This window comes from Hoplias malabaricus, chromosome 11 (assembly GCF_029633855.1).
Source record: "Hoplias malabaricus isolate fHopMal1 chromosome 11, fHopMal1.hap1, whole genome shotgun sequence".
NCBI classification, from domain to species: Eukaryota; Metazoa; Chordata; class Actinopteri; order Characiformes; family Erythrinidae; genus Hoplias; species Hoplias malabaricus.
The window spans coordinates 18,739,902-18,764,800 of NC_089810.1; the positions used below are offsets into that span (position 1 = coordinate 18,739,902).

The 24,899-nt window shown below is 38.4% G+C and overlaps 1 protein-coding gene across 3 annotated transcripts in view; it reads left to right on the top strand.

The window, feature by feature from the left end:
• Positions 1-24,899, top strand: part of srgap1a (SLIT-ROBO Rho GTPase activating protein 1a) — a 96,272-nt gene that overhangs the window by 32,733 nt on the left and 38,640 nt on the right. For all 3 annotated transcript variants that reach the window (XM_066684548.1, XM_066684550.1, XM_066684549.1), the window contains 6 exons: positions 5,538-5,700; positions 11,926-11,988; positions 16,411-16,593; positions 17,931-18,059; positions 21,547-21,768; positions 22,465-22,566. In XM_066684548.1, coding sequence (XP_066540645.1) covers positions 5,538-5,700; positions 11,926-11,988; positions 16,411-16,593; positions 17,931-18,059; positions 21,547-21,768; positions 22,465-22,566 — 862 coding nt within the window. The remainder of the gene's footprint in view (positions 1-5,537; positions 5,701-11,925; positions 11,989-16,410; positions 16,594-17,930; positions 18,060-21,546; positions 21,769-22,464; positions 22,567-24,899) is intronic.

Here is a 24,899-nt window from a genome sequence, read left to right on the forward strand (position 1 = left end):
CGAAGTGAAAAATCGCTATTAACACTAGCCTTATCTAGCCTAAACATTTAAGGTGGATTCAGACAGTAAATGCAGGACAGCGGTGGCTTTCAATTTTAAAAGCAGGCACTGTCTAAGGTTAAAGACGAGATTCACGATTGTAGCTGTTTCCTCATCATTTGCTAGCTCTTCAGTCTGTTTGTATGCTCAAATCTGGTGTAATGTGTTTACGAATCCCCAGTGTCTGTAAATGAGTTAAAGCAACAAACTATCTCAGTCCGGTATGCTAGTCTCTCTCTCTCTCTCTCTCTCTCTCTCTCTCTCTCTCTCTCTCTCTCTCACACACACACAATGTAGAGAATAGGTGGGTAATACTGACAAATCAAGCACTGGTAAATCAAGCAGTGAATTAAAACTGACAGATAAGTTCAACTTCAGCTATGTACAAACAACAATCATTTTTTGCCATTCCACCTTAAAAGATGCTTAGCATCTGAATGTAAACAACCAGAGAGAACTGTGTATACCTACAATCATAGACATTCCCTTTAAGATGGAAAGGAGAGTTCAAAAAGCTTGTTTGAATACTAAAATTGTTGGAAAAATTCAAAAGAAATAAAAGAATAAAGAATATAGCACCAATCTTGAAGACAATATTCTCTCTCTACTTATATATTTAGAACAAATTATGAGTTTGAGGAAGGGGTATAAGGGTTTAGAAATGCGGTTTACATAATGCTAATTAACTCCAAGTGTAAAATTTAAAGAAGCCATCCAGACATAAAACATGTTTTGGCCTGTGAACTATATTTGGGGTAAGTTGAATATTGGTTACCATATTTTAATAGATAATCATATTTGCATGAAGCAGATGTCCTACAAAGACACATGAAATCAATAGTCACCCATGTGTACTAACCTGCTCAGACCACATCAAAATCTTTCAGTCCGACTTGTTAATGTGCTCCAGATTGCGTTATGACAAATTGTAAACAATAAAATCAAAAAGACTTTGTGTTAATGGATATTTGAAAATGTTGTACTGAGTTTTACCTTCACTTTACTTCAACATCCACAGACAAATCTCAACTTGGAATTTCTGTTGTTTTTATTTGTAAATAAATGTTCATTTAAAATCAGAAGCTAAAAATAGAAGCTTAAAAAGAAGAATTAGAAGCTTAACATTTTTAATAGACTGTTTTTAAGAATATTATTATTATTATTATTAATGTATATCCTGGCTTTAATGATCACTAGAATCTATATGGAGAAAACAGTTTGAGGAAGTTGTTAGAGGAGTTTAAATTGTGTTGCCTAGTACAGCATCAACTTGGGATGTGCACTCTTGGGAGAATAGGGCTTGGTTTCATGTGAGCGCACACGTTGTGTTCATGAAGCGCTTGTCAGGTATCTAAGGTTTACACAGAGCAATGTAAACAGACAAATAGAAAAGATGCAGTCGCTTTTATAAAGCCTTTGTCCGAAATGGTTCATCTTCTTTTGTAGAACCCTGTCTCTGGATATGGAGTGTCCTGGTCTACAGAGATAAAGCCTAGCAGAATAGCTCTGTTTGCTGAACTAACACATCAAGCTCTGTTTGCTCAGGGAGGTATGCTGGGATATGGATAGCAAAGATATAATTTGTGTCCAAAGTTTTCCTCCTGCCCTTAGAGCCATCTCAGAGATATTAGAGTTGGGTCGCTGGTAACGCAGCATTTCCTGGGTCTTATTTCAGGGTTTTTGCATCAAGCCTGTGGTTATATGATGCTCTATAAGCATTTGATAAACTGTGTTTTTGCTCTATCTGCATGACTGCTGCTGAAATAACTGCCATTCCATGACCTTGCTGCAGGTTGCCAAATCCATAATTATGCAGTGTGTCCAAAGCCTTCAAAATGAAAACTTCACCCTGTCACCCAGATTCACAGTTAACTTGTTTTCCTTTCCTTTAGTTAAAGTTTGAGGGTAAATCACTGATATCAAATTTGGCCTGTTTAATTTTCTGCTGAGTCGTGATTGCTTTTGTGCAGGCCGAAGCAAAGAAGCTTTAGAAGCTCCTTGGGGAAAGCAGGAGAATGGGCTAGATAATGAAAGATCCTATCTGTTCCATTGGTGCTAAACAACAATTTTGTAACAGAAATTATTTCTGTAGTGACAATGATCTTTTTTTAGCGTTAGACTGCTAGAAAGTTTGTTGTTTTAACCTTGCAAATGTATTATTTCAGTTTAAACATTTCACCTTGTCTGTGGTAATTTTGTCATTTATTATCATGTGGTAATTTTTCTTCCAGTCCTAATCTAAGCAAACACAAAGCCGTTAGGGACAGATCATATGTTTTTTTTTTGTTTTTATTCCACCCAGCAATGGCTGTTTTGATTGCAAGCTGAGTAACTGCAGCCTGTGTTTGTTACATTACCTTTAGGGAATAAACAGAACCATGGTGGTATACAGTGACTCAGATACAAGGAGGTACACTATGCTAAATTATTATTATTAAATAACATTTTGATTCATAAAAAGGCATTTTTTCCTCACTGGGCTGATAAATCCCATGCATGGAAGTGGATGTGTCCCACCACTTACTAATGGCGTTACTAATGGCGTTTGTGATTATATGCAAAAATACATTATAGCTTATAGTTATTCACTGGAAATATTGCAGTTCTGTCTTGACTTTCTTTTTTGATGAATAGCATTTTGATGCTTCTATCCAGTTTTCTTTCTCTCAGTTTCGCTCAGTCTGACCCTTTAATGCTATGGTAATATCAAGTCAAGTCAAGTGGATTTTATTTATCCAGGTTTGTCAAAAAGGAATGTCCTGAAAATCATACCCTGGGCAAAAGTGTCAGGTCAGATTTTATGGAAAATCAACAGACTGCCCTAGTTTTTGGTTAGATTTAGCATATGAATGCTCAGTAGGGCTTGACTATCCTGGCCATGTGAAAGGGGCTAGTGTGTTGTGTTTCCTATGATTGTGTGTGGTATGAGCCTCTGAAGGGTCACTGAGGGTCTGTGCGGTCAAGCCTGTGGGGGTAAGGCAGCATGGCTGGGGCAGCAGGTAGTCCCTTTAGGGAATGCAGCTGCTGCTGAAGTCTCTTGGCCGCAGTGCAAGGGGAGAGACCCCTCCCCCCTGTCAGTGTGGGTTTAAGCTATGCATTCTTAATGAGCTGCCTTCGTTAATGCTTTCTCTGTCATTCCAATGATTGTTTTATTTGGCAAGTTTTCTCTGACCCTGTTCTCAGCAGTTTTGGAGTTAAATTCCATTCTCTTCAACAGTTGGAACAGCACTATATGAATATGGTTGGGATGTCCTGCTGATATTTCCTTTTCTCCATGTCTCTTAAGATACATACGAGGATAAAAAGAGCGACTTGTACACCACAACTTTGCTGTGACTTGGAACATGCAGAGCACTGCTGTTAATTTTCTAATGTGTTTTACCCGCACTCTTTTACAAGTGCTTAAATATTGACTCTCTGATGTATAGAGTTAAGACACACTGTTATTTGTTTATGAAATGTAGTGAGGGAGACAGCACTAATTTCACTGGAATTCACTGAATGGGCAGTTTTTGGTGGTGAATTAATTTTGCACATGACTGTAGTTATCAGGTTAACCTTGGGTTAAACTAAGGAGAGAACTTTGTTTCATTGTGCCTAATTGCTGGTTCCATATTTAGATGTTGTTCATTATAGTATTTTATAGCCAATGTCATCTCTGTCTTATTATTAAAATCAGTTAATCAACACTGAGCTGTTCAGAGCCAGTCACTGGATAGCAGTAGTTTGCTTTTGTATCACTATGTCTTTTGAGGACATGGCATAAGGCAAATATTTGGCAGGATTTCATCTCAGTCATGTGTTCACTTTAGCCAACCCAGCAGTGTCACTCAGCTATGCTGAGTTCCATACATTACTCAGTGTGAATGAGAGAAAACAGACTGTGTGCTCAGGAGACTGACGCAGTCTTACAGAGGGATTTATGTTTGCTGCAGTGTGACAGGGCACGCCCAGGCTGCCATAACTCCCTCTGCAATCTCAAATCCTCCTGCCATGCAGCGTTCATATTGCCAGCCTTGCTGAGCTTTTAGCTCAATTAGATTATCCATTTGATCCAGTCTGGCATGACTTATCCTCCAATCCTGGCTTTTTAGTCCTGCCATTTACTCTGAAGAATGCTTCTTCTCATCTCTGGAGCTTTCTATACAATGAATTGCCCAAATGCACACATCATAGACTCATATTTACCACTTGAGTTATCTAAAGGGTTTTGCACTATTTTTTCGTTTAAAGAAAGAGAACTCCAAAAACAACAGCACTCCCTAACTGGACAATCCAAGATGCCTCCGTACTTGTCAAGTCAGAGAGCAATTATAGGAAGTGGGATTTAAGATGGTGCCAAGGTTGCATCATCTCATGATTTAAATCCCAGTGAGAACGTACTTAGTATATGTGTGGAGATGTAAAGTACAACTATTATACATGGGCTTCATTTTGATTACAAATGTGTGATTATCACATTTAAGAGCTGTTTTTTCACTAGCAGTGCATTAGGTCAATTCATTTGAGGTTTGATTCCAGTTCCTGTTTTTGAGGAATAGTGTAGTGTTGCCAAATGCTTAAATATTTGAGCTCAGAAATTCTGGATCCAAGACCTTGTCCCTCTCTTTCTTTATGCAGCCTGTGTGGATGTCCGTTTGGTTCAGGGTCGGGGATGTGAGGTGACAGCCACTCTACTGTTTTGTTGATGCCTGCCTGTTTTGCAAATTGAGCTAAAGTGAGATGTTCTGAAAACGAGCCTCAATATGTTTCCTGCCTCTCCAGGCCCAGGCTGTCAGCTGATATTATACTGTAATTTCAAACACAACTGACACATTAGTTACTTGACACGTCACTCATTACATGTAATTATAAAGTAAAATTCCATGAAGTAAAAGTAACATTACTACTATTTCTGATTCTATTGGTGATTTATGTTTTTTCTGAGGTGCCGTGGTACTTTTTTGTTAAACAGGCAGCCTGGCTTGACTATACTGACATGCTTAAGGCCTATAGTGTGGATCTACCTAAAGAAAACAACTAAAATATCACTGATCATAACCAAAAACAAAACAAACATACAAAAATTACCAGCCACTTATGCTTAGTGTATGCTTAAGTATCCCATAGCAGAGTTGACTGCTTTGAGTTCAATGCTATTAAAACTTTATTGGTACTGATGATGCTAAGTTATATGTAGGTTTTTTTTTTGTTTTGTTACATTTTGATGATCCTTTTGCAAGCAGCTGTTTAGGACCTGATAACATAAACATTTTCAGACTCTGTCCAGACTTTAGTGTGTATGTTAGAGTGCTCCCTGATTCTTGGTTCTTGAAGCTTTCCCTGTTAAAGAACTTGCTGATGGTTGATATGTGAGGAATTTTTCCATGCCTTGATCTCCGATACAGATGCACAGGTGGATCTGTCAGAAAGCAACAGAGAGCAAACAAGCCACAGCCTTTCATAACGCTCCAGTATACTTGAACTGACTCTCTCTCTCTATCTCTCTCGCTATGTAGAAAAGACCAGAACCTCCTGTCTCCAGTGAACTGCTGGTATCTGCTATTGAATCAGGTGCGGCGGGAGAGTAAAGACCATGCCACTTTAAGTGATATCTACCTGAACAATGTCATCATGCGCTTCATGCAGATCAGCGAGGACTCTACACGTCTGCTGAAGAAGGTAAGAGCTGCTGTACTCCTCTTTCCTCCTTCACTATGCCACATTAGAAAGCAATGGATCATGCACATAATATAGCTTTTCAAATAAACCTAATAGCTTTTAAAACTGGCCACATTACCCTAATAGTAATCAATTAGCCAAGATATTTCATATCCAAAGTCCACTTCTTTAGATTTACAATGCCTGGAGATGCTAACATGTAAAAACACTCGACTATGGCATCATATTCCAAGTGGTTACAATTTTCAAACATTTTTACAAAAGAAAACAAGTATATTTTATAGCTGTGAAGTGTAGAAATAGCCATCTTGAAGATATATTATATTTGGTGAACTATTCCTAGTCTGTTTCCTGGTAATTGCTGCTGGTTAAACCAGCTCTTGCAGGAATTACATTCCCTATGATAGACTTCCTTTGCCAGTTCCTGCTTTGATTTGTATGAGTTTAAGTAATTCTTACAATATCCCTCAAATACCAGACATATGCTCTCTGCTGGTACACTCGGAGGCCTGTACTGTACAATATCAACCACTCGCGGGATAGAGCTGACCTCTCTGCAGTTAGCCCTGCTGAAACTGAATCTGGTGCCTGTTTTTTTTGTGGTACATGCATATTCTGTGCCAGTATTTTTTTTTGTAAGAGTTGCGAGGTGGGTCTGGCCATATGGCTCATTGTGGGCTATCGTCGTTCTTGTGGAGAAGCTCCCAAAGAGAAGCTCTAATCACACTCCCCTCTGGCCCATTTGATCTCTGAGGCTCTCTGGCCGAAGCAGCGTGGCCCTGTTTTCAATGCAGACCACAAACCAGGGACAACTCCCAGACAGATCATGTGTTCTCGTATGGCAGAGTCACACGAGCTGACCGCAGCACTAAATTACAAGGCTTGAGCATTGGAGGGAGATGGTTATTTTCAAGTAAGGATCACTGAGGGGTTTCTCAGGCACACTTGGCCATGAGGCCCTGAGACAGTGAAAGAGAAGCTTTGTTCTTTGGGATGGAAAAGTGAGAATGATATAACTTGCATCTGGATTAAGGAACTGTTTGAAGGAATATGACTTTTTTTTTTTTTTAAACATTGGAAAATTTGCTTTATTAGGCTAGTAGTCAGATAGCTCATTAGTGATTCAATTTTCTCTTAATGATCGAAGACTACAAGGTAATCTCTGTAATTTTGACTTGGAGGCCCTGTAGTTTATATTATAATTTTTATAATCTTTTAGTTTGAATTATTTCCCCAGATGGGCAAATAATTGTTTTTCAACACAACCCGATGTCTGTAGTCCTGATGTGAGCAGCAGAGGTCTGGTCTACTCTTACTGTAGCCCTGTGAAATGAGGAGAAGGTGCTTATTACTGCGTGGGATGTTGAAGGGCCTACTATGACAAAAGAGCAGATGTTCAGTGTGTTGCACAGCTGTTTTTAACATTGTCTGTGCCTAATACTGTAGTTTAATATTTGGACATTTACAGAGACATGTACATTTACAGAGAAGCTCATGAGACATGACTCGAACCTGCCATATGAGAACGTTTGTTTGCTTTGTTGATTGTAAAGCTAAGTCGCCTTTAATTCACAACATTTGTCTTTTTCTTGCCTACATTCGCTCCTTTTCCTTCACTCATTTTTCTTTTCCTTTTACTTTGAGAAATTCTCTTGTTTTTCTTTGTAAAGGATGTCTAGTAAAAAGTTATGATATTATTATTATTATTATTATATAGTTGAATAATATCCAGTGTATTATTATTGCTGTTGTGTTTCTTGTGCAGTTAGGGTTCCTATATTTATTCATCTATTTACCATAGGATTACTATGAGATTGAGGTAAATATTATTAATTAATTAATTAGTTTTTATCAATCTATGTATTTAAAGTGCCCTTAACCACTAACATTTTTAACTGCACTATGAGACAACATTGTTTGTTGTAGACTTTCCGTAGACTGATATACAGTCTTTGCCGAAAATGTTGGCAGCCCTAAAATATTTCCAAAAATTAAGCATTTCTTCCAGAAAGTTATTGCAATTACACATGTTTATTTCCTTTGTGCGTATGGAACAACCCAAAAAACAGAGGTAAAATAAGCCAAAATTGATATAATTTCATACAAAACTCATAAAAGGGGCCGGGCAACCTCACCCATCTTTCAGTGACCTCTCTCTCTCTCTCTCTCTCTCTCTCTCTCTCTGTTATGACAGCAGAGCAGGGTTAAAAGTTCTGTGGCCTGTAATCAACCCTCAACACTGCCTTTGATCACAACATTTTCAGTAATGAGTCACAAACATAGATCCCTGCTGTCACCTCTGCCACATACACAGTCGGTTTCTCCCTCTCTCTGTCTCTCCCTTGCTTTCTCTCTCGCTCTCTTTCCTTCTATCCCTCATGTGTACACACACACACACACACACAGTTTACTGACACACATTGTTAATGTGTTGCTGTTAAGGTATTACTATTTAGTATTATACTGTCTATATGTAGTATTCCTTAATTCAACCTCAAATGGAGCTTGGCAGTAAAGCAATGGGCGCTCACTGCAAATATTGGTTTCCAGTGCGGAATTCCTTCATGGTTAGACTGGTTTTATTACATTCATTTTATTTTAATTATTTATTTGACTGGCTTTTTCCATACTGGCAGGTTATTTATGGAAGCAGTGGTGTAGTGGCAACTGAAGGTGGATTTATTAATTCATCTTTTTTTAGCCCTACAACCTCAGTGAAAATTGAAAGTTACTTTGGGTGTAGTAGTATTCAGTAATGGCCTTCCAACAAAAAAATCCTTAGTTTTTAATTAGCTTTGTTCTAAGCATGTGCTTTAGCACAGTAATAACATGCATGGTTATCAAGAGCTTGGAAAGTCTAAGCAAAACACATTTTTATCAAAGAACATTTACAGCAGATATTGCATCATTGATAACATTTAAACCAGGTCCTGAACCTTTTTATTTTTTGTTTTGTTTTTTAATTTACAGATATTGCTTTAGTTATTTTATTGCGTTTAAGATTTCAACTAACTATATTATGTCTGCCTGTGGTTGAATAGTTTTAGGAGCCCATCACATAATTTGCAGCTTAACAATTCACTTAAGTGCTATTTGGATGTGAGTTTTACCTGTGGATGTGGGATCAAGTAATTATTACCTCAGTGGTTTTAATTCCATTCAAATAAACCTTTTCCACAGTGAGTGTTCCCATTTCTGGAAATTCTTGAGCATTTTATCTAGTGTAAAACAAGCAGTAAAAATAAACCCAGGTCATATTAATCCTGTCTGAATTGACGTGTGGGTGAATGTTCTGACATATCCTGCGGAAAATGAGTTTAGCTGGCTTTCACGAGAAATGGAGGAGCTGGAGGAAGTGTTTAGTGATGAAATATAAAGTATGAGGAGAAGTTCAGCTGCTGAGCTACGCGTCACACTCAAATCCACAAAATGACCTAAAGTATCACTCGGAGAGAAGTTTTTTGTAGTTGTATTTAGGTTTTGTGCACAGTTGCAGCCTACAGGCATGTTGTGATCATTTTAAGTTGCCATTGAACTATTTATAATAATATTAGCTTTAATAACTATGTGAAGGATTAGTACCGACTTTTGCTATCTTCTTGCCATTTTATAATTTGAAGGACTAGAAGGTCATTGAAGGTTGTATATATTTTTTTAGATGGCTGTTCTCCCAGCAGCAATGACAGTCTAAATCGCCAGTAGCACTGTTGTGTATGGTACATGCTGTGTGACAGCAATGTGTGAATAAAGTAGCCACTCCCATGTCTGTTATATTCAAGATTTCTTATCCAGTGTGAATCCACCATAAATATTACTGACATCCTGTAGTAAAATTATATTACCCCAGCTCCCCAGGTAAAACATATCCTGTCTGTATAGGGCTTTAGTCAGTATCCCAACAGTAAACAACAGGAGGTCTCAGTGTCCCCTCCTGTTCTCCTAGCTCCGGCTCAATGGCCAGAATGCATGACCGCTCCTTAAATAGGCTTAGCCACTTTAGCCCTCTGTGCATGTGAGTGTGGAAGTCAGTGTGTGTTATTAGCTGTAAACGGGTGTGAGAGGGGCAGACATGGGCAGGTAAACACCTGATCTGAGGTCAGCCCCAGGGAAAGGCTGATTACAAAGCAGCCATTGGCACAAACCTGTGATTACTGTCCCTGCACCTGTTTGCGGCCGCATGCCTAAACCCTGCCCATGCCTAGTCACTGCAAGGAAGTGTTGGGGTTTACCACAGCCGATTGTATGGCTCTGTCATTGTTTGGCTACACACACCTGCTAGTAATTTATAGTACATGAGAAGCTACATGTGAGATGTGCAGGGTGTTTATTTGGATTAGAGCAGATCTCAATCTCTATCTGACACATGCTGGCTGTTACAACTGTTCAAATGTTCAAGACTGTTCTCAACAACAACAACAAAAAAGGTAGCACACCATCCGTTTTGCCTTTCTTTTAGTTTGCTAATGTAATGGTATTAGGGAAAATAATGTGCAATCATGCTTTATGATCATTGAAGAATAGTGCAATTAAATCTGACCCCTGCATTTTACCCATTCATGGCAGTGAAAACCCACGCATTCAAACAAGTGATTAGGGGCAGTGAACACAGCGGGCAGTCACCCTTGGTGCCCAGTAAGCATTTAGGGGGTTAGGTGCCATGCTCAAGGACACTTCAGCTGTTGGTTTTCCAAATTTTTGCTATGTTTTGCAACCAGCAAATTAGCAGCAACTTATTAACGTATACAAAGGTTTTTTTCTTATTTACACTTGGAAAAACAATAAAACATGAAGTTTGACAAGGTGAGTCTGAAATTTAACATCCTTTGGAATGTTTGAAACCATTGACTTATAATTTGAAGTCAATAATTAGAAATTATAGGTTTGATCCAAATGCATGATACAAAGTAATCTTTTATGATATATGTGTTTAATAGGGTTTTAATGTTCACTATTTCTGAATGCATTAAAAAAATCACTCAAAATCCCTGAACAATATTTTATACTGTTATGAACTCTTACTATGGCCACCTATTGTGTGTGTGAATGCCATTTCTGCACAGTGGAGGATTGTTCCTGGGAGGCTTGATTAATTGTTAACAGGCCACAAGCTTTAAGTGTTTACTGTGTTTTCACCAGTGTCACGACAAGATATGTCTATAGCTGTAGGGAGCAGATTGGCTTGCTGACTCTTTGACTGACTGATTGCTGGAAAAGGCCATCAGAATCAGATTAGTGGAGGTATGATTGGGTTAGTGAGAGATTAGAGTAGCCTGAAAGATGGCAAGCCTTCTCTACAGTGCTACTCATTCACATGAGTTGCTGCACTATGTAACATATATTTAAACTTAAAGCTTAGAGGGATTATGCTATGTTATTGAAATGCAATTTAAAAGTAGTTTACTCAGGTGTCGTATATCGGTATAGTCTGAACCCACTGTAAACAATGGATAAACCATGAACTTAACTTTATTCAGTTATCTGTGGTGCTGGCGTTGAATTCAGCCACAGCAACGCTGGAACTGAGCAACCCAGCAAAGCCCTTGAACCAGTGTTCTTTTAGTGCAAAAGGCCTAAAAGGAAGCATGTGTTTGCCATCACATGCATGTTTGTGCTGCAATGTGTTTGGGAGCAAAATTGTCTTGTGCTCTTCTCGATAGTGACTTTTTAATTGATTTTGTGCTTGAGGCACGCTGATAGCTGTGGTACATATTTTCCTTCTGTCTGTAATATTTTGGTTCTCTCAAAATATACTCTATTTAAAAATAATATATTTTGTATTGTGAGTTCCAGTTTGTAGCAGCAAACAAATAAAGCATTTGTTTTTCTTCAAACATAATGAGTGGTAACAAATACAAAATCATCACACTATTTGTTATCTTTACACTGTAGGTAAACATGAATACACATGTATTGGTACTGTTTGTTGTATTTGGGTTGATTCTGGTTTGGTGCTGTGTAAACTGCTTGACTGTTTTAACAGGCCGTTGTTTGTATTTTTACACACTCTCAAACAGAAACTTTAACACATACACACACACACACACACACACACACACACCATGTTGAGAGCTTTGTCTTATTTGATTTGACAGGATGAGGCAGATGTGTCAAACCTGTAAGTTTTTGTGAACCTGGTAGATAATGGCTGCTTTTATCTCTCTCTCTCTCTCTCTCTCTCTCTCTCTGTCTCTCTCTCTCTGTCTCTCTCTCTCTGTCTCTCTCTAGAGTAAAGAAATTGCCTTTCAGCTGCAAGAGGATCTGATGAAAGTCCTCAATGAGCTCTACACAGTGAGTACTTCAATCATTTCCAGTGCTCTTTTGCTAAATGCGTTTCTGTAACATCCGCCCATACTGTGTATCTATGTCTGTCAGTAAATACATGGCAGGTTTTCAAAAAAATACATCAGTTTTAAATAACTCAAACTGCCAAGGAACACTCTCTCTCTCTCTCTCTCTCTCTCTCTCTCTCTCTCTCTCTCTCTCTCTCATCACTATATCAGTGTGGACAATGCTTATGTAAAGATTTAAGACCCCATAGTTTGTTCCTAAAGTTTTCATGAATACTTGTTTGATGCTAGCAACCTCCTTTTAGCTAGGTTTCATCAGGGTTTTAATGGGTTATGTATTTACAACAGTACCTAGCACTGGCATAGAAGCCCAACCGTATGTTTTCACTACATTTCTAATTTTGATGTATGTTTACTTTACAGCAGCCTCTCTATGCTGCTATTATAGTTTAGGCATTCATTATTATATCCTCCCATCTAGCTCTGCCCTCAGGCAACAGCAGCCATGAGCTCCATGTCTTAATAAGTGCCCCCTCTACCCCTCTGTAAAGGGACCAGACCACTGCAGGCTTTCCAGGCTCACATGCTCTGACCTTGCTAGAGCATTGTGCTTCGACCAGTGATCAATAGTTAATTCCTCTGCTTTAATTGTGGACATCTGGCCTGCTGGGAATGCACTGAACGCTCTCGTCTCTTTCACATCAATTCAGCTCTGCTAACATGCTAATGTGCACTATACTGCCCGAGGCTATCATATAAGAAAAGACAGGCTGTTCTTTTTTGTGTGCATATAAAGTATTTGCAGTGTTTAGTACAGTAAATGACTAACATGATTTTGATTATCTTAGCATTAGTCAAATGTTCATCCATCTCTCTGAGTGCAATATTTAATATGGCTGCAACTAACAGCTATTTCAATAATTGATTAATCAGTCCATTATTATACTGAATAATCAATAAATGTATGCCCAGTGGTTGGGATTTCATTTGCACTATTATGGGGGGAAAGGCCAATTGGCCATAAGACTGTCAATGATTAACATGAAATGTTTACCATTGTTTGAATTGCCTTCAGTGTATGTGTTTATTTGAAGTCATTAAAATGTTGTTCACATTCAAACAAGCTATATTAATTCCTGAAATAAATGTTAGAGAAGATATAATGCAATTGTTAGAATATGACTTTTACTAATTACTGTTTCCATAATTGATTAATCACTCCACTATGATATTGATTAGTCAATAAAAAGTACTGCCTGAAAAGAGTAACCCTTTCCTTTTAATTATACCACTAGAGAAATGACACCTGGAACCCTGCTTCTTTGATATTTGACTATAAAACTTAGTCAGAGACTGGTTTATACGGCTACTGTTGGTGTCACGTGACCTGCAATATTTTGTTGAGATCCAGAATTATATACTGACTAACACAGACTTTGAGGATTGTATCAGTGCTGTCTTTCCACCATTTATATCTAATTGATCTTTGAATGAATGCTAAGGTTTAAATGTCAGAGTCCTTTACCTGCAGTCGTGGATTAAAACACAAATTCTTCAGTAAAATTCCAGCTCAGAGATGACCAGCAGCCAGGAAAGTCCAGCTGTGAATCACAGGCACATACTCAACAGGAAATGATACAGCTGATGAGCAGAGCTGATAAAGTGCTTCCTGTGGCCTCGCAGCATTTGATATTGTTCATCGGTCCTTGAGCGGCTGGCTGCATGCTCTGCATGTCATCCTGTGGTGTATAAGGTCTCTCCTTTTTTCTACTCTCCATACTCTGTGTCACTGCAGCTGCCATATACAAAGCCTATTTCCAGAAAATATGGGACGCTGTGCAAAATATCAATAAAAAAACACAATGCAATGATGGGTAAATCCTTTAAACCCTATATTAAAAAATAAAAAATATTTTTCAAAAGCAATTAACTTTCTAAAATTCTCTATTTGTAATATTGTCTTTGTATTATTTTCAAAAATATATAGGGCTTAAATTATTTACACATTATTGCCTTTAATTTTTATTTACATTTTGCACAACTGGACAAGAGCAAGCATCCATTGCCTGAGTTCTACATCGGTCTGGGTGGATTGTTTGCATTTGCATTCACCATACAGTGACTACAGAGTTTTACAAAGACATCACATGGCATGACATAATTTAAGCCTGTGTAAGAGTGTATCATCTTCTCTTGACCTGATTTAGCCTTTCTGTGAGGAATCTTCCCCCATGATAGTTGCATCAGAAACCCCACTCAATCAAGGCCACAGCTAGTAAAATAACAGGTTTTGTGTGCTGCCAAAATGGCTCATTCTAAAACTAGAAATATAAACACAGTTCCAGCCCAGTAAATGAAGAGTGAGGTCCATGGTTTGGTCAGCCATCTTAACCACAGTTCTAATTATACTGCTCTGGACAAGAGAAGGAGCCAGGATGGCCCAATGAAACCCTGTTCATGCTCCATATATCTACTGACCGTATTTGTTTTGGTGGCCGTCTTGTAGACATAAGGGAAGGGGAAGGCCTTACAGTACCATCTATTTTGAGTACAGTCATTCAATACAGTTGTCATGGCCTGGACTGACCTGCGTGAGGCTTTGTGAGTTTTGTGATCTGAAGTCAGGTAAATTGTCAGCAGACGCCTTGTCAGCAGAGCCCAGTTACAATTCACGGAATCTAAAATACATGGCTAAACCTTCATTCATCCTTTAAAATATCTCATTTTTTTCTTAGAATCCAAATAATTTTTTTTTCTTCATGTAGCACATGCGAGGAATGTCTTGGCAAAACTTGGTGGCACTCAAACATACAGTTTGACTTATAACATATTTACAACTCTGAAATATTTACAGTATTCTGGGAAATAAGATATGAACCAAAGACATAGCACACAAATAGAAATAAATAGAGGCAAATGTGTGTTTTGTAAGCAGCATAAAATAAACCTTACAGTGTGATATGCTTAATAAGTACAAGGATATGTACAAGATGCTTTTGGAACAGAGAGGACTTTCAGGCAGTATATATTATAATTTCCTTGAAATATGATTCAACATTTTTATTCAACATGCATTGTGGCTTTTTGTACTTAACCACACCCACTGTCGTTCATTTTTTCCACTTCATTTAAATTGAGTAAAAAAAAGGCATAATTAGCTTCTTTTTACATGCTTTGTGCGCTGTGAGTCATATCCTAATGCATGTTATTGAAGTCATGCTAGCGTTACTAATAGCCCACTAACAATAACAATGACTCAAGCAATGGGAAACCATTTTAACAACATGCTCTGCATGCTCATAGTTCCTTAATGACTTTTATGATAAGCATGTAGAATTTGATTCTGTATTTTAGACCCTTTTATATATTCTCTGTTTAAAGTTTTAATTTTGAATTTCATAAAGCTGCATCCTTGGGTATATAAGTGTGATTTAAATGAAATATGCGGTGTGAATAGCTTATTCATATTTTAATGTCTTATTTATTAACAGGGTCTTCAATCACACCCCATTAGCAGTTAGCTTAACTCCCTCATAACACATAATGCTACCAACACTGGGAGGGTGAGGACAAGCATGAGCTTCCTGCAATTCTAATGTAATGTCACTGAGCAGCCAATGCCCTAGAGGAGAATACAGTTACATCAGCTCACAGACGCCTGTGCTGGCTGGCACCGTTCTGTGTGATGAGGGAAGGGAGTGGGCTGTCCAACCCACCCAGAAAGCGAAGCCTATTGTGTTCTCCTACTTCTGGCCTCAGATGGTAGAGGCATCACCATGAATCAAACAGCAATCTCCCAGTGTTGGGGCCAACACTTGGATCACTGGGTCACTCAGGAAATGCTTTACTTATTTTTAATTACCTTCTTTATACACTGAGATCCTGTAGACATAAGAGTCCACAGTCTGTCAGGTCACACCGGATTAGTGACATATTGAATACTTTCAGCTCCAAATCCAGACTGGGATGCTGTGGCCAAGGGTTAACAAACAACTCTTCTGTGGCCCATTACATTTCTATTGCTGCTCATCCGACTGGAGCAAGAAATGAGGATGTCAGTCTATGGGCATACTTAAATTCACATTTATAGCAGAATTTCATGGAAAGTCTACCCTCTCTTACAATTGTGACAATAGTGATGACACCCTAATGACAATGTGTGGGCTTACAATCTTAAATTTTTTAAGCATGTAGGATGTCACACATGATGCCAGTGTTTTGTAAAACAAAAGTTTCATAAGAATTTTAAGAAAAAAATTCAATCTAAAGCTACAGAGGTAACTTGTAAACATACAGTTGTGATGTAATATTGCACAAATATATGCTCATGAGAGGTACACTTCATTATCGTAAATGATACCATATTAGAAACAGTTTTTTTCTGTTATGACTGGTATTGATCTTTGAACTGTGTGCCCCACAGGTGATGAAAACTTACCACATGTACCACACAGAGAGCATCAGTGCAGAGAGCAAACTGAAGGAGTTTGAGAAGCAGGAGGAGAGACAGATCAGCCGCTCAGGAGATCCGGTCTTCAACATAAGGCTGGAGGACAAGCCCCAGAGACGCAGCTCCGTCAAGAAGATTGAGAAGATGAAAGAGAAGGTACTGACGCCATGCCTCTTTCTAGAGATTTCCCTCAAGCAGCCCTGCTGAACCAAGTCCCTGCAACCTTTCAGCACAAGAATATTAATGGCAGTTTACATTGAATATATATATATATATATATATATATATATATATATATATATATATATATATATATATATATATATATATATATATATATATATATATATATATATATATATATATATATATATATATATAAAGTTTATTTATTTATTTATTTATTTTTAACATGGATTTGTTTGAGCCTTTGTAGGAGGGTAACTCTCTGTAATAATGAGAATACTTGTGCTAAAACATGTTGAGAAATACTTGTTTATAGCCATGTTTTAATAAATGCTTAAAGTTAAGTCAGGTACTAGTTTTGGGTGATTAATGTTTTTTTTAATCACAAACCATTATAATTAATTTCAGACATACTGAATGTTGTGCCATCACTCCAGAGAATGCTTTTCCATGGCTCCATAGCCTGGGATATTTATAGCTCTCTAGATTGGTACTGAGTCTGTTGACCCTTAAACTTGCTTGTAGATTTTTTTTCTTTAAAAAATTGTTTTTTAAAGAATCAATAAATAAACACTTTTATGTCTTAGTAATCAGTTTGACTTATTCATCTTGGCATTAATTATTCTCTTTCTCAGATAAACACAGTGGCTGACTCAGATGAATGCCAGTGTTACTTTTTTGGCGAGTTAGACCGTTTAAGAATGTCATCCCAGCTTTTCATGTGAACTTGTTTTAGACAGACAGGGTCACGTCGGTGAGGCCATACCTTATGTTCTCAACTGGCCTGTTTTCTGTTAAGACCTGTGACAAGTGGTTTTGCAGCTGTGGGAAGAAACATTTTTCCCACTTTGACGCTTCCTGGAATGTAGGACTGAAGTCTGTGGAGTTGTTAAAATATGCGCGTCAGGATGAGTCACTGTCTGTTGGTCAGTTACATGACTAACGTCTTTTGTAGTGTCAAGTGACAGAGAATAAACAGCAGCAGCCAGCCAACTATCTAGGATGAGTTGTTTGTTTACTGTGTAATCTTTGCACTTTTGTCCCAATTAGGGTTATTTTTGTCTCTTGTTTGTTGTCTCTCTGATCTTGCTGTGTTTTTAGGTTGAAGATAGTTTTTATATTTACATATGATGCCTTTGTTGTGTATTTTTGGACATCAGTTTTTGCCAGTCATCTTGCAAGCAATATTAAAAAGTGAAGCATTTGCATGGACATGAAAGCATGATGATGTGTCTAGAATTATTATTCTCATTATAAACTCTTTGCTTACATTCTTTTTTTTTCTCTCTTCTTTTCTCTCCAATCAGAGGCAGGCCAAGTACTCTGAGAACAAACTGAAGTCAATCAAAGCCCGCAATGAGTACCTACTGACGCTGGAAGCTACTAACTCCTCCGTCTTCAAGTATTATATCCATGACTTGCCTGATTTAATAGATGTAAGTACTAGAGAAATGCCACCATGGTTATAGATTCATTTTACGACAAGTAGAATGTTTATAAATGTGGTTGCATGACTCCAGGTCTTTTGCGAATGACAGGAAAATCAGTGTTGCTGCCTCATTTGCAGTCTGTTGGATTAAATCTATATTTTCTACTTTGCTTTTACACTCACTTTGATCTCAGGGAACATATATCCTCAAAAGCAGTCACATCTGTCAGACTGTGCTTAAAAATAAGCTCTTAAGACTTCAAAGGCAAAGGCCTTCAGACAGACTCAGAGAAATCGTCCCAAACACATTGCACAAAGTTGGACTTTGTTTAAAAATTTTGTGCAACATTATTGAGGAACAGTCTGTCAAGCCTTTTAAAGAGATATTTTATACTTCTGCCTGAGGGAAATGGGTTGAAAAGCATGTGTCTCAGATGAGGAAAAGAGAAGGTGAGAGAGTTCAGTTTTGGGAACAGACAGCACTCCAGGAAGTAAAGAAAGGAAACAGGCTTGCTGTGGTCATGTGGGTGGATACTGACCCCCCTATTTATGTCTGTCATTGTTCTTCTCTGCTGTGTGAGATCAGGGTATAATTAAGCTGGTGGATTGTTCTCAGAGCTGCAGTGACAATGACGTGTTGAGGGTGTTAGTGTGTGTTTTGCCGGTATCTGTGGATCAGACACAGCAGTGCTACTGGAGTTTATAAACACCTTAGTGTCAATGCAAGACTAAGATAGTCCACCAACCAAAACCATCCACTACCCAAAATTTCACCTGCTCTGTTGTGGTCCCATGGGTTTCCTGATCATTGAAGAATAGGGCTAGGGGCAATAGATGGAATACAATCTTTAATTGTAGAACTTCATGTACATATACTGTCAGTGGACAGAGTGTACCAACAATGAAGTGGTAGTAATATTATGGCTGATCTTTGTATATTTTGAGAGGTATGCATATATTTTTCTGTGCTGATTTATATTACAAAACGTATCGATATTTAATTTAAAAGATCAGTAGCTTTGTGTTTTCATCTGAAGTATGCATACTCATATTTGTGTGTGAAGTATGATTCTGTAGTTCTTGAAGCCTTGAAGCCAAGTTTTTGTGAATTACTTTAGCATCTCTTATAGGTCACATAAAATCCCGCATAATGTCTCCCACCCCCAAAAGAAACCTTTGTGTTCCCATTGTTGGAGCCCAGTAAATGTCCAGTATTTTGGCAATAGAATGCTACATGTCAAAGGTTTGGAGACTCTTCAAATTCAAATATATCATCATTCTTGCTTGCTTCAGATTTACCTGTTAAATAGAAGGCTGCTCTGTCCATCTGGTCAAAGCTAAAGCAGAAAGTGACAAAAGACTTGCCTTTAGAAAGATTCCAGACTTCACACATTTTAGCCTTTTGTCATCAGCAGGTTAGCAGCATAGTTTTAAATCGCCCCATTATATAGGCAAAGCCTACATTATTTACTTAGGGACAGTTTAAAATGAACAAAAATGAAAGATGATCAAAGGATTAGCAAATATGAATTTTATGTAAACGCTTTCAAATTTAGTCATGTATCTTAAGATTTAAGAAGGGTTTTTCCAAACTATCGCCGTGTGTTCACTTATTCAGGAAGGCAAGGTATCCTTAAACTGTAAGAGTATTTTTTCACAAGGAAATGTCATATTTCACTGCAGAATTCTTTGTAGAGTAATGTTCCTGCCTGCTGAATTCAAACTGCTTCTCTGATGAAGATGGACAGTGTGACCTTGCCTCTGCATCACAATATGACCACAGATTGAGCCCTGTCTTCCTGCCACCGCCTGGGCAGCCTCTACCAATCTCAGGATGGGTTCTTGCTCTTTACTGCAAGCGCCTCTTAGACTTGAGGTCTCATCTAAGTGAAAGAGGGAGGGAGAGAGGGAATGGACAGAGGCTTTAAGGAGTGAGAGTAGATTAAATTCAGCCCTCAGCCCTGAGGGGAAGAGTCTGCACTGTTCCATGTCAGCATGCACTCAAAAAGCACATCAGCAACTGATCCCATTTTCTCTCTTTCTTTCTCTCTCTCTCTCTCTCTCTCTCTCTCTCTCTCTCACTCACTAACACTAACCATCTAGAGTCGTTCTTTCAGAGTGTATTCAGTGATGGAGTCTGCTGGCACAGCTCAGTGGGAGCTCAGAGAGAATAGTTTTGTTGTTCTTAACGCTGAATTATTATACTTTATGAAAATGCATTTTGACAAAGTCCAATACTGAAATCACAACTGCATTTAAATATTTTTATTACATTATTTAGTATTTCATTGGCAAATTTTCACCTAATGATTTTGCTAACTGACTGTTTTACTGATTTCCATGGTTAAGCCTGGGTCACATTTAAATAAGTATGTATTTTATCATAACATTCATATAAATGTATTTACTAATAAAACACATGAACAAAATATAGTTAAATGGAATTTTAAATCTTATAAAAACAGTTGACAGGTCACCCTTAATCATTTTGTGTCTACTTGACTCTATCTGAATCTAAGACAAAATATGAACATTATCTTACAAAGCCTGTAACACTTACCCAACGTCTAAAATCGAATCAGTTTTCAAGGCCAAATAAAGTCGTAGCACACAGGGAGCCGTCACTGCAGATTAGGTCACCTATTCCTGATGAGGGACCTGAGGACTTTCAGGGCCATGGAGCTGATAGAGAGCATGTCAGACTGCCCTGGTCTGCCTGTGCCTAATGTAAAAAGAATGTCCAAATACTGTCCTTAGATGAACTCAATGGGTATAGCTTGATAACTGGTGTTGTGCGATAATAGCTTGAGCAAATACGAAATCTTACTTTTAATCCACTAGCTCCCAACATGTTTTTACGATAAAAAGTAATATTAATAATAATTAAAAAAAAAAGCTTGGGACAATTTGCACAATGTTTCATTGGTATATTTCCTCCCTAATTAAACAGGAGGATAAATATATAACTCATGCTTCATCAGTGAAACCAGGCAATAAGTGTGTCACATAGATCAACACAGTTGGAAAACACCAAATATGCTCTTCTATTATGTTTACCTACAGGCCTATGCATGGCCTAGCATGTGTGCTGAGTAATGTGGTCATCCTACCATTGTATAGTGTGTGTAGCCAGTCAAACCTGCAAAATTTTATGATAGGGCCAACATTAACTATTTATTTAGTTATTTATTTATTTTAACTGAACCATTTATTTATGTTTTATTGTAATACATGTTTCATGGTGACAAAACTGCACCAAGATGATAGTATCATGGGGAGTGTTTGTGCTTTAAATGCCATCTGATGAATGAAAGGTATTACAGAAATGTGCAGATAATTAGCACACATTAAATATGAGGGCTCTTTGAAGACAGGCTGTGTGAATGAGTGGGATTAAATAGCCTGTATCATCTTTGTGTGTGTGTGTGTGTGTGTGTGTGTGTGTGTGTGTGTGTGTGTGTGTGTGTGTGTGTGTGTGTGTGTCTTCTGTGCAGTGCTGTGATCTAGGCTATCATGCCTCTCTAAACCGGGCATTGAGGACGTACCTTTCAGCTGAGTACAACCTGGAGACATCTCGTCATGAGGGACTGGACATTATCGAGAATGCTGTAGATAGTCTGGACCCTCGCAGTGACCGCCAGCGCTTTATGGAGATGTATCCTACGGCCTTCTGTCCTCCATTCAAATTTGAGTTTCAACCACACATGGGAGATGAGGTTTGAGGATACTCTTGCAGCTTGCCCTTCCCACCCTTCCCACTTATACTGTGCAAAATACACAGCTACCTCCTGGAATCCTTGATACATTTTAGTATTATTTGGACAGTGTAAATTATGAAGGGAACATGGTTTCTTATTCACATTGGCTTACTCTTCAAATTTCACATAATTTTAGTAGTTGGTTTTATATGACTATATATATTAACCACAGAGATTTTTTCTGTACTTTTGGCTTTGCTTACAGTATCACAGTAGAGAAAGCATGCTAATTAGGTGTTGGATTAGATGTGGTTAGAGTGTTTTCATTTCCCAGTTTTAATATGTCTCAGCCACCAGAGCAACATTTACGAAGAGAGTGAGGAGCTTTCTCACCCTCAAGGTGTTTTTTTTATTGCTACTTTATAGAATTTTGCTCACTAATTGGCCACTTTGTCACTGATACCATGTCTCTGTAAAGTTTATAACAGTTGCTTTGTGGGGCTGGAGTCTGTCAGTAAAAGTAAATGGAATAGAAACGTGTTTGCCATTTTAATGCGACCATGATGATTTTTCCAGGGGCGGTTTGTCCTTTCCCTGTGGAGAAAATAGGGAAGAAATTTGTTTGTGATTTGGGGGTTGCTTCCAGCTGTCCAAGCTGGAGATTTGAGGGAGAGGGAGAGTTAGGACCCTGATGTGTTGATCTTGTTCTTTCAGGTATGTCAGATCACAGCACAGCCCCCTGTCCAGGCTGAGCTTGTGCTCCGGTTCCAGCAGCTACAGTCCCGCCTGGCCACACTGAAGATTGAAAATGAGGAGGTGAGCCAGAGTTGTCGTACCTCAGCTTTTGTGGTTCATTTTAGTCTTGATTAGGAATTGATATGTTAAATTATTTGTATAATTAAATAAAGTAAAGAATGTGTATTAATTAAATAGTGGAATAAATAAACATATTTGGATTAGCTTTCAATACACAATTACAGAGAATATCAGGACACAGCTGATGTTTTATGTTGTGTCAATTTACGTACCTTGGACAATGATAATGGCATTTTGAATTGCATTATAAATCACACACAAACACAACAATAAATCACTAAATCTACTTAAATTACATACACAAAACTGTGTAGCTACACTTTTGCTGCATCCGATTTATTACTGTGAGTGATTACATTATGAAGCTCTTGTTGAGATATCAATGCCAAGTCCTTGAAGACACACCATGTCCCTTTCTTTGGCATTAGAATGAGACAGCATTGCAGTAGATTTGTGTGCCTAATTGAATTGCCAAGAGCTAATTGTAGAAGAAGCCCTGGCGGAGGATAGCGGTGTCCTCACTGCAGCATTTTCTGCTGTCCCCTAGATAACCCCAGTGACGCAGGAGAAAGCTTCTCTCAATCATCCTTTCTTTTTTTCCAAAATCTGTCTGCTCCCCCCCACCCACCCCCCAACCACTGTCTGAATCTCCAATCCCAGGGCTGCTACATCTGAATTGGCCTTCAGACTACTGCTGATAAGTGCACACCTGCTGAATTGAAAGTCTAGTGGTCAGGAAAAATGGCAGCACTTTTCTTGTGCTGTAATCACAGACAGTGATCTGCCCTCTTTCTACACTTATCTCCATTCCTTCATTCTACCACTCCCTATTCCCTCACTTTTTTTTTGTGCTTATGTACAGAAGGCCAAACAGAGAGTTTGTTGTGCACAGTAAGAGTGCGCGGAAGAAGCAAGAATGACTGATGGAAAGCTCAGATTTATCCTTCAGTTGGCAGGAAAACTAGATCAATATCTCAGCATTCTTTCATTTGCAAAGCCATGGTGGTCTTTTAAATACTCTTCCTTGTATGTGTTTTTATGGCATGTTACCACATAAACATGCACAATAGTTCATGCCAGGGATTGCTGAATGTGCCTTAAAACTGGTCTTTATTAGAGCTGGTAAAATATAAAAATAAATGAATGAAGTAAGCTGTAATGTAATTACATTCATTTTCTCATATATTTAACAAATGCTGGTTGTGTTAGAAATGGTGATGATGCTCATGACACTCTTACAATATTACTATCTATTATATAAACAATATTACTATCTATTATATAAATATCATAATATTGCCCACCCCTGCTCTCGATTGTTTTGAGAGTTGTGACATTACATTCTTGGCAGTCTTGGACCGCTGAGCTGTACTGCTGGGCCTCATGGCCTGAGCTGCTTTCAGTACTTGTGCGGTGACCAGAGCTCTGTCCAGGATGAAAAGCCAAAAGGGAAGAACTGTAGGGGGCCATGGTCCTTCAGTGACCAGTGTGGCTGAAGCACACGATGCAAGGATATGAGGTCAGGGTACTTCCTGGAGTGCTGAAAATGCTGAGAGTATCATATGAGCACTGGTCAAGAACAATTGTAGTCGTCAGGAGAAGAGCACCCGTGTATCCTGGATGCAGCGCAAAGTATACTCTGGCTGAAACGTTCTCTTCTCTTGCTTTTGAACTGAGTTGGTGCAGCTGTTTCCTAGAGGCCACAGAACATTACAGTCCACAAAAAGATAGAGAAACTGATGAATACTTTATTAGCTTTCCTGACAGTCTCCATATACAACTCACCCAGAGACATGCCTCAACATCAGTAGAAAGTCCCTTAGCAGACTCTATCTTAATCCCATTCTCAGTTCCTCTTGCTTTCAGTTTATATTTTTTTCCATCCCACAGAGATAGTAATTTAATGAAGTACATAATGTTTGCTGTCGAGATGAGATATCAGTGAAATGAATGCATGCTTTACATCTCTTGCTCCCTCTCTCTTTCTTTTAGCTTCTTGTTCCCACCCTCCCTCCTTCGGATTTTCTAATAGATATTCTCTCAGCGTTCCTCACTGAAACCACAGCAGTCCAATCCGTCGCTCTCTGTGGGAAGTATCTGTTTGTTTTGCCGGAGATAAACCTCAGGGAGGCACATCAAAGCAGAGTAGATGTGTGCCCTGAGCCTACTGCCGTGTGAAATCACTGATTGCTGATAGCTTGTCTAACAGTTAGCCTTCTGCTGTTAAACGGACTGCTACTCCCCTTAGCACCAGCACTCATCATAACACTGCAAATAAGAGGCTCTCTGCTCATCTGCTTTTTTTTTCAGGGCTTTAGTTTTCACATCAAATA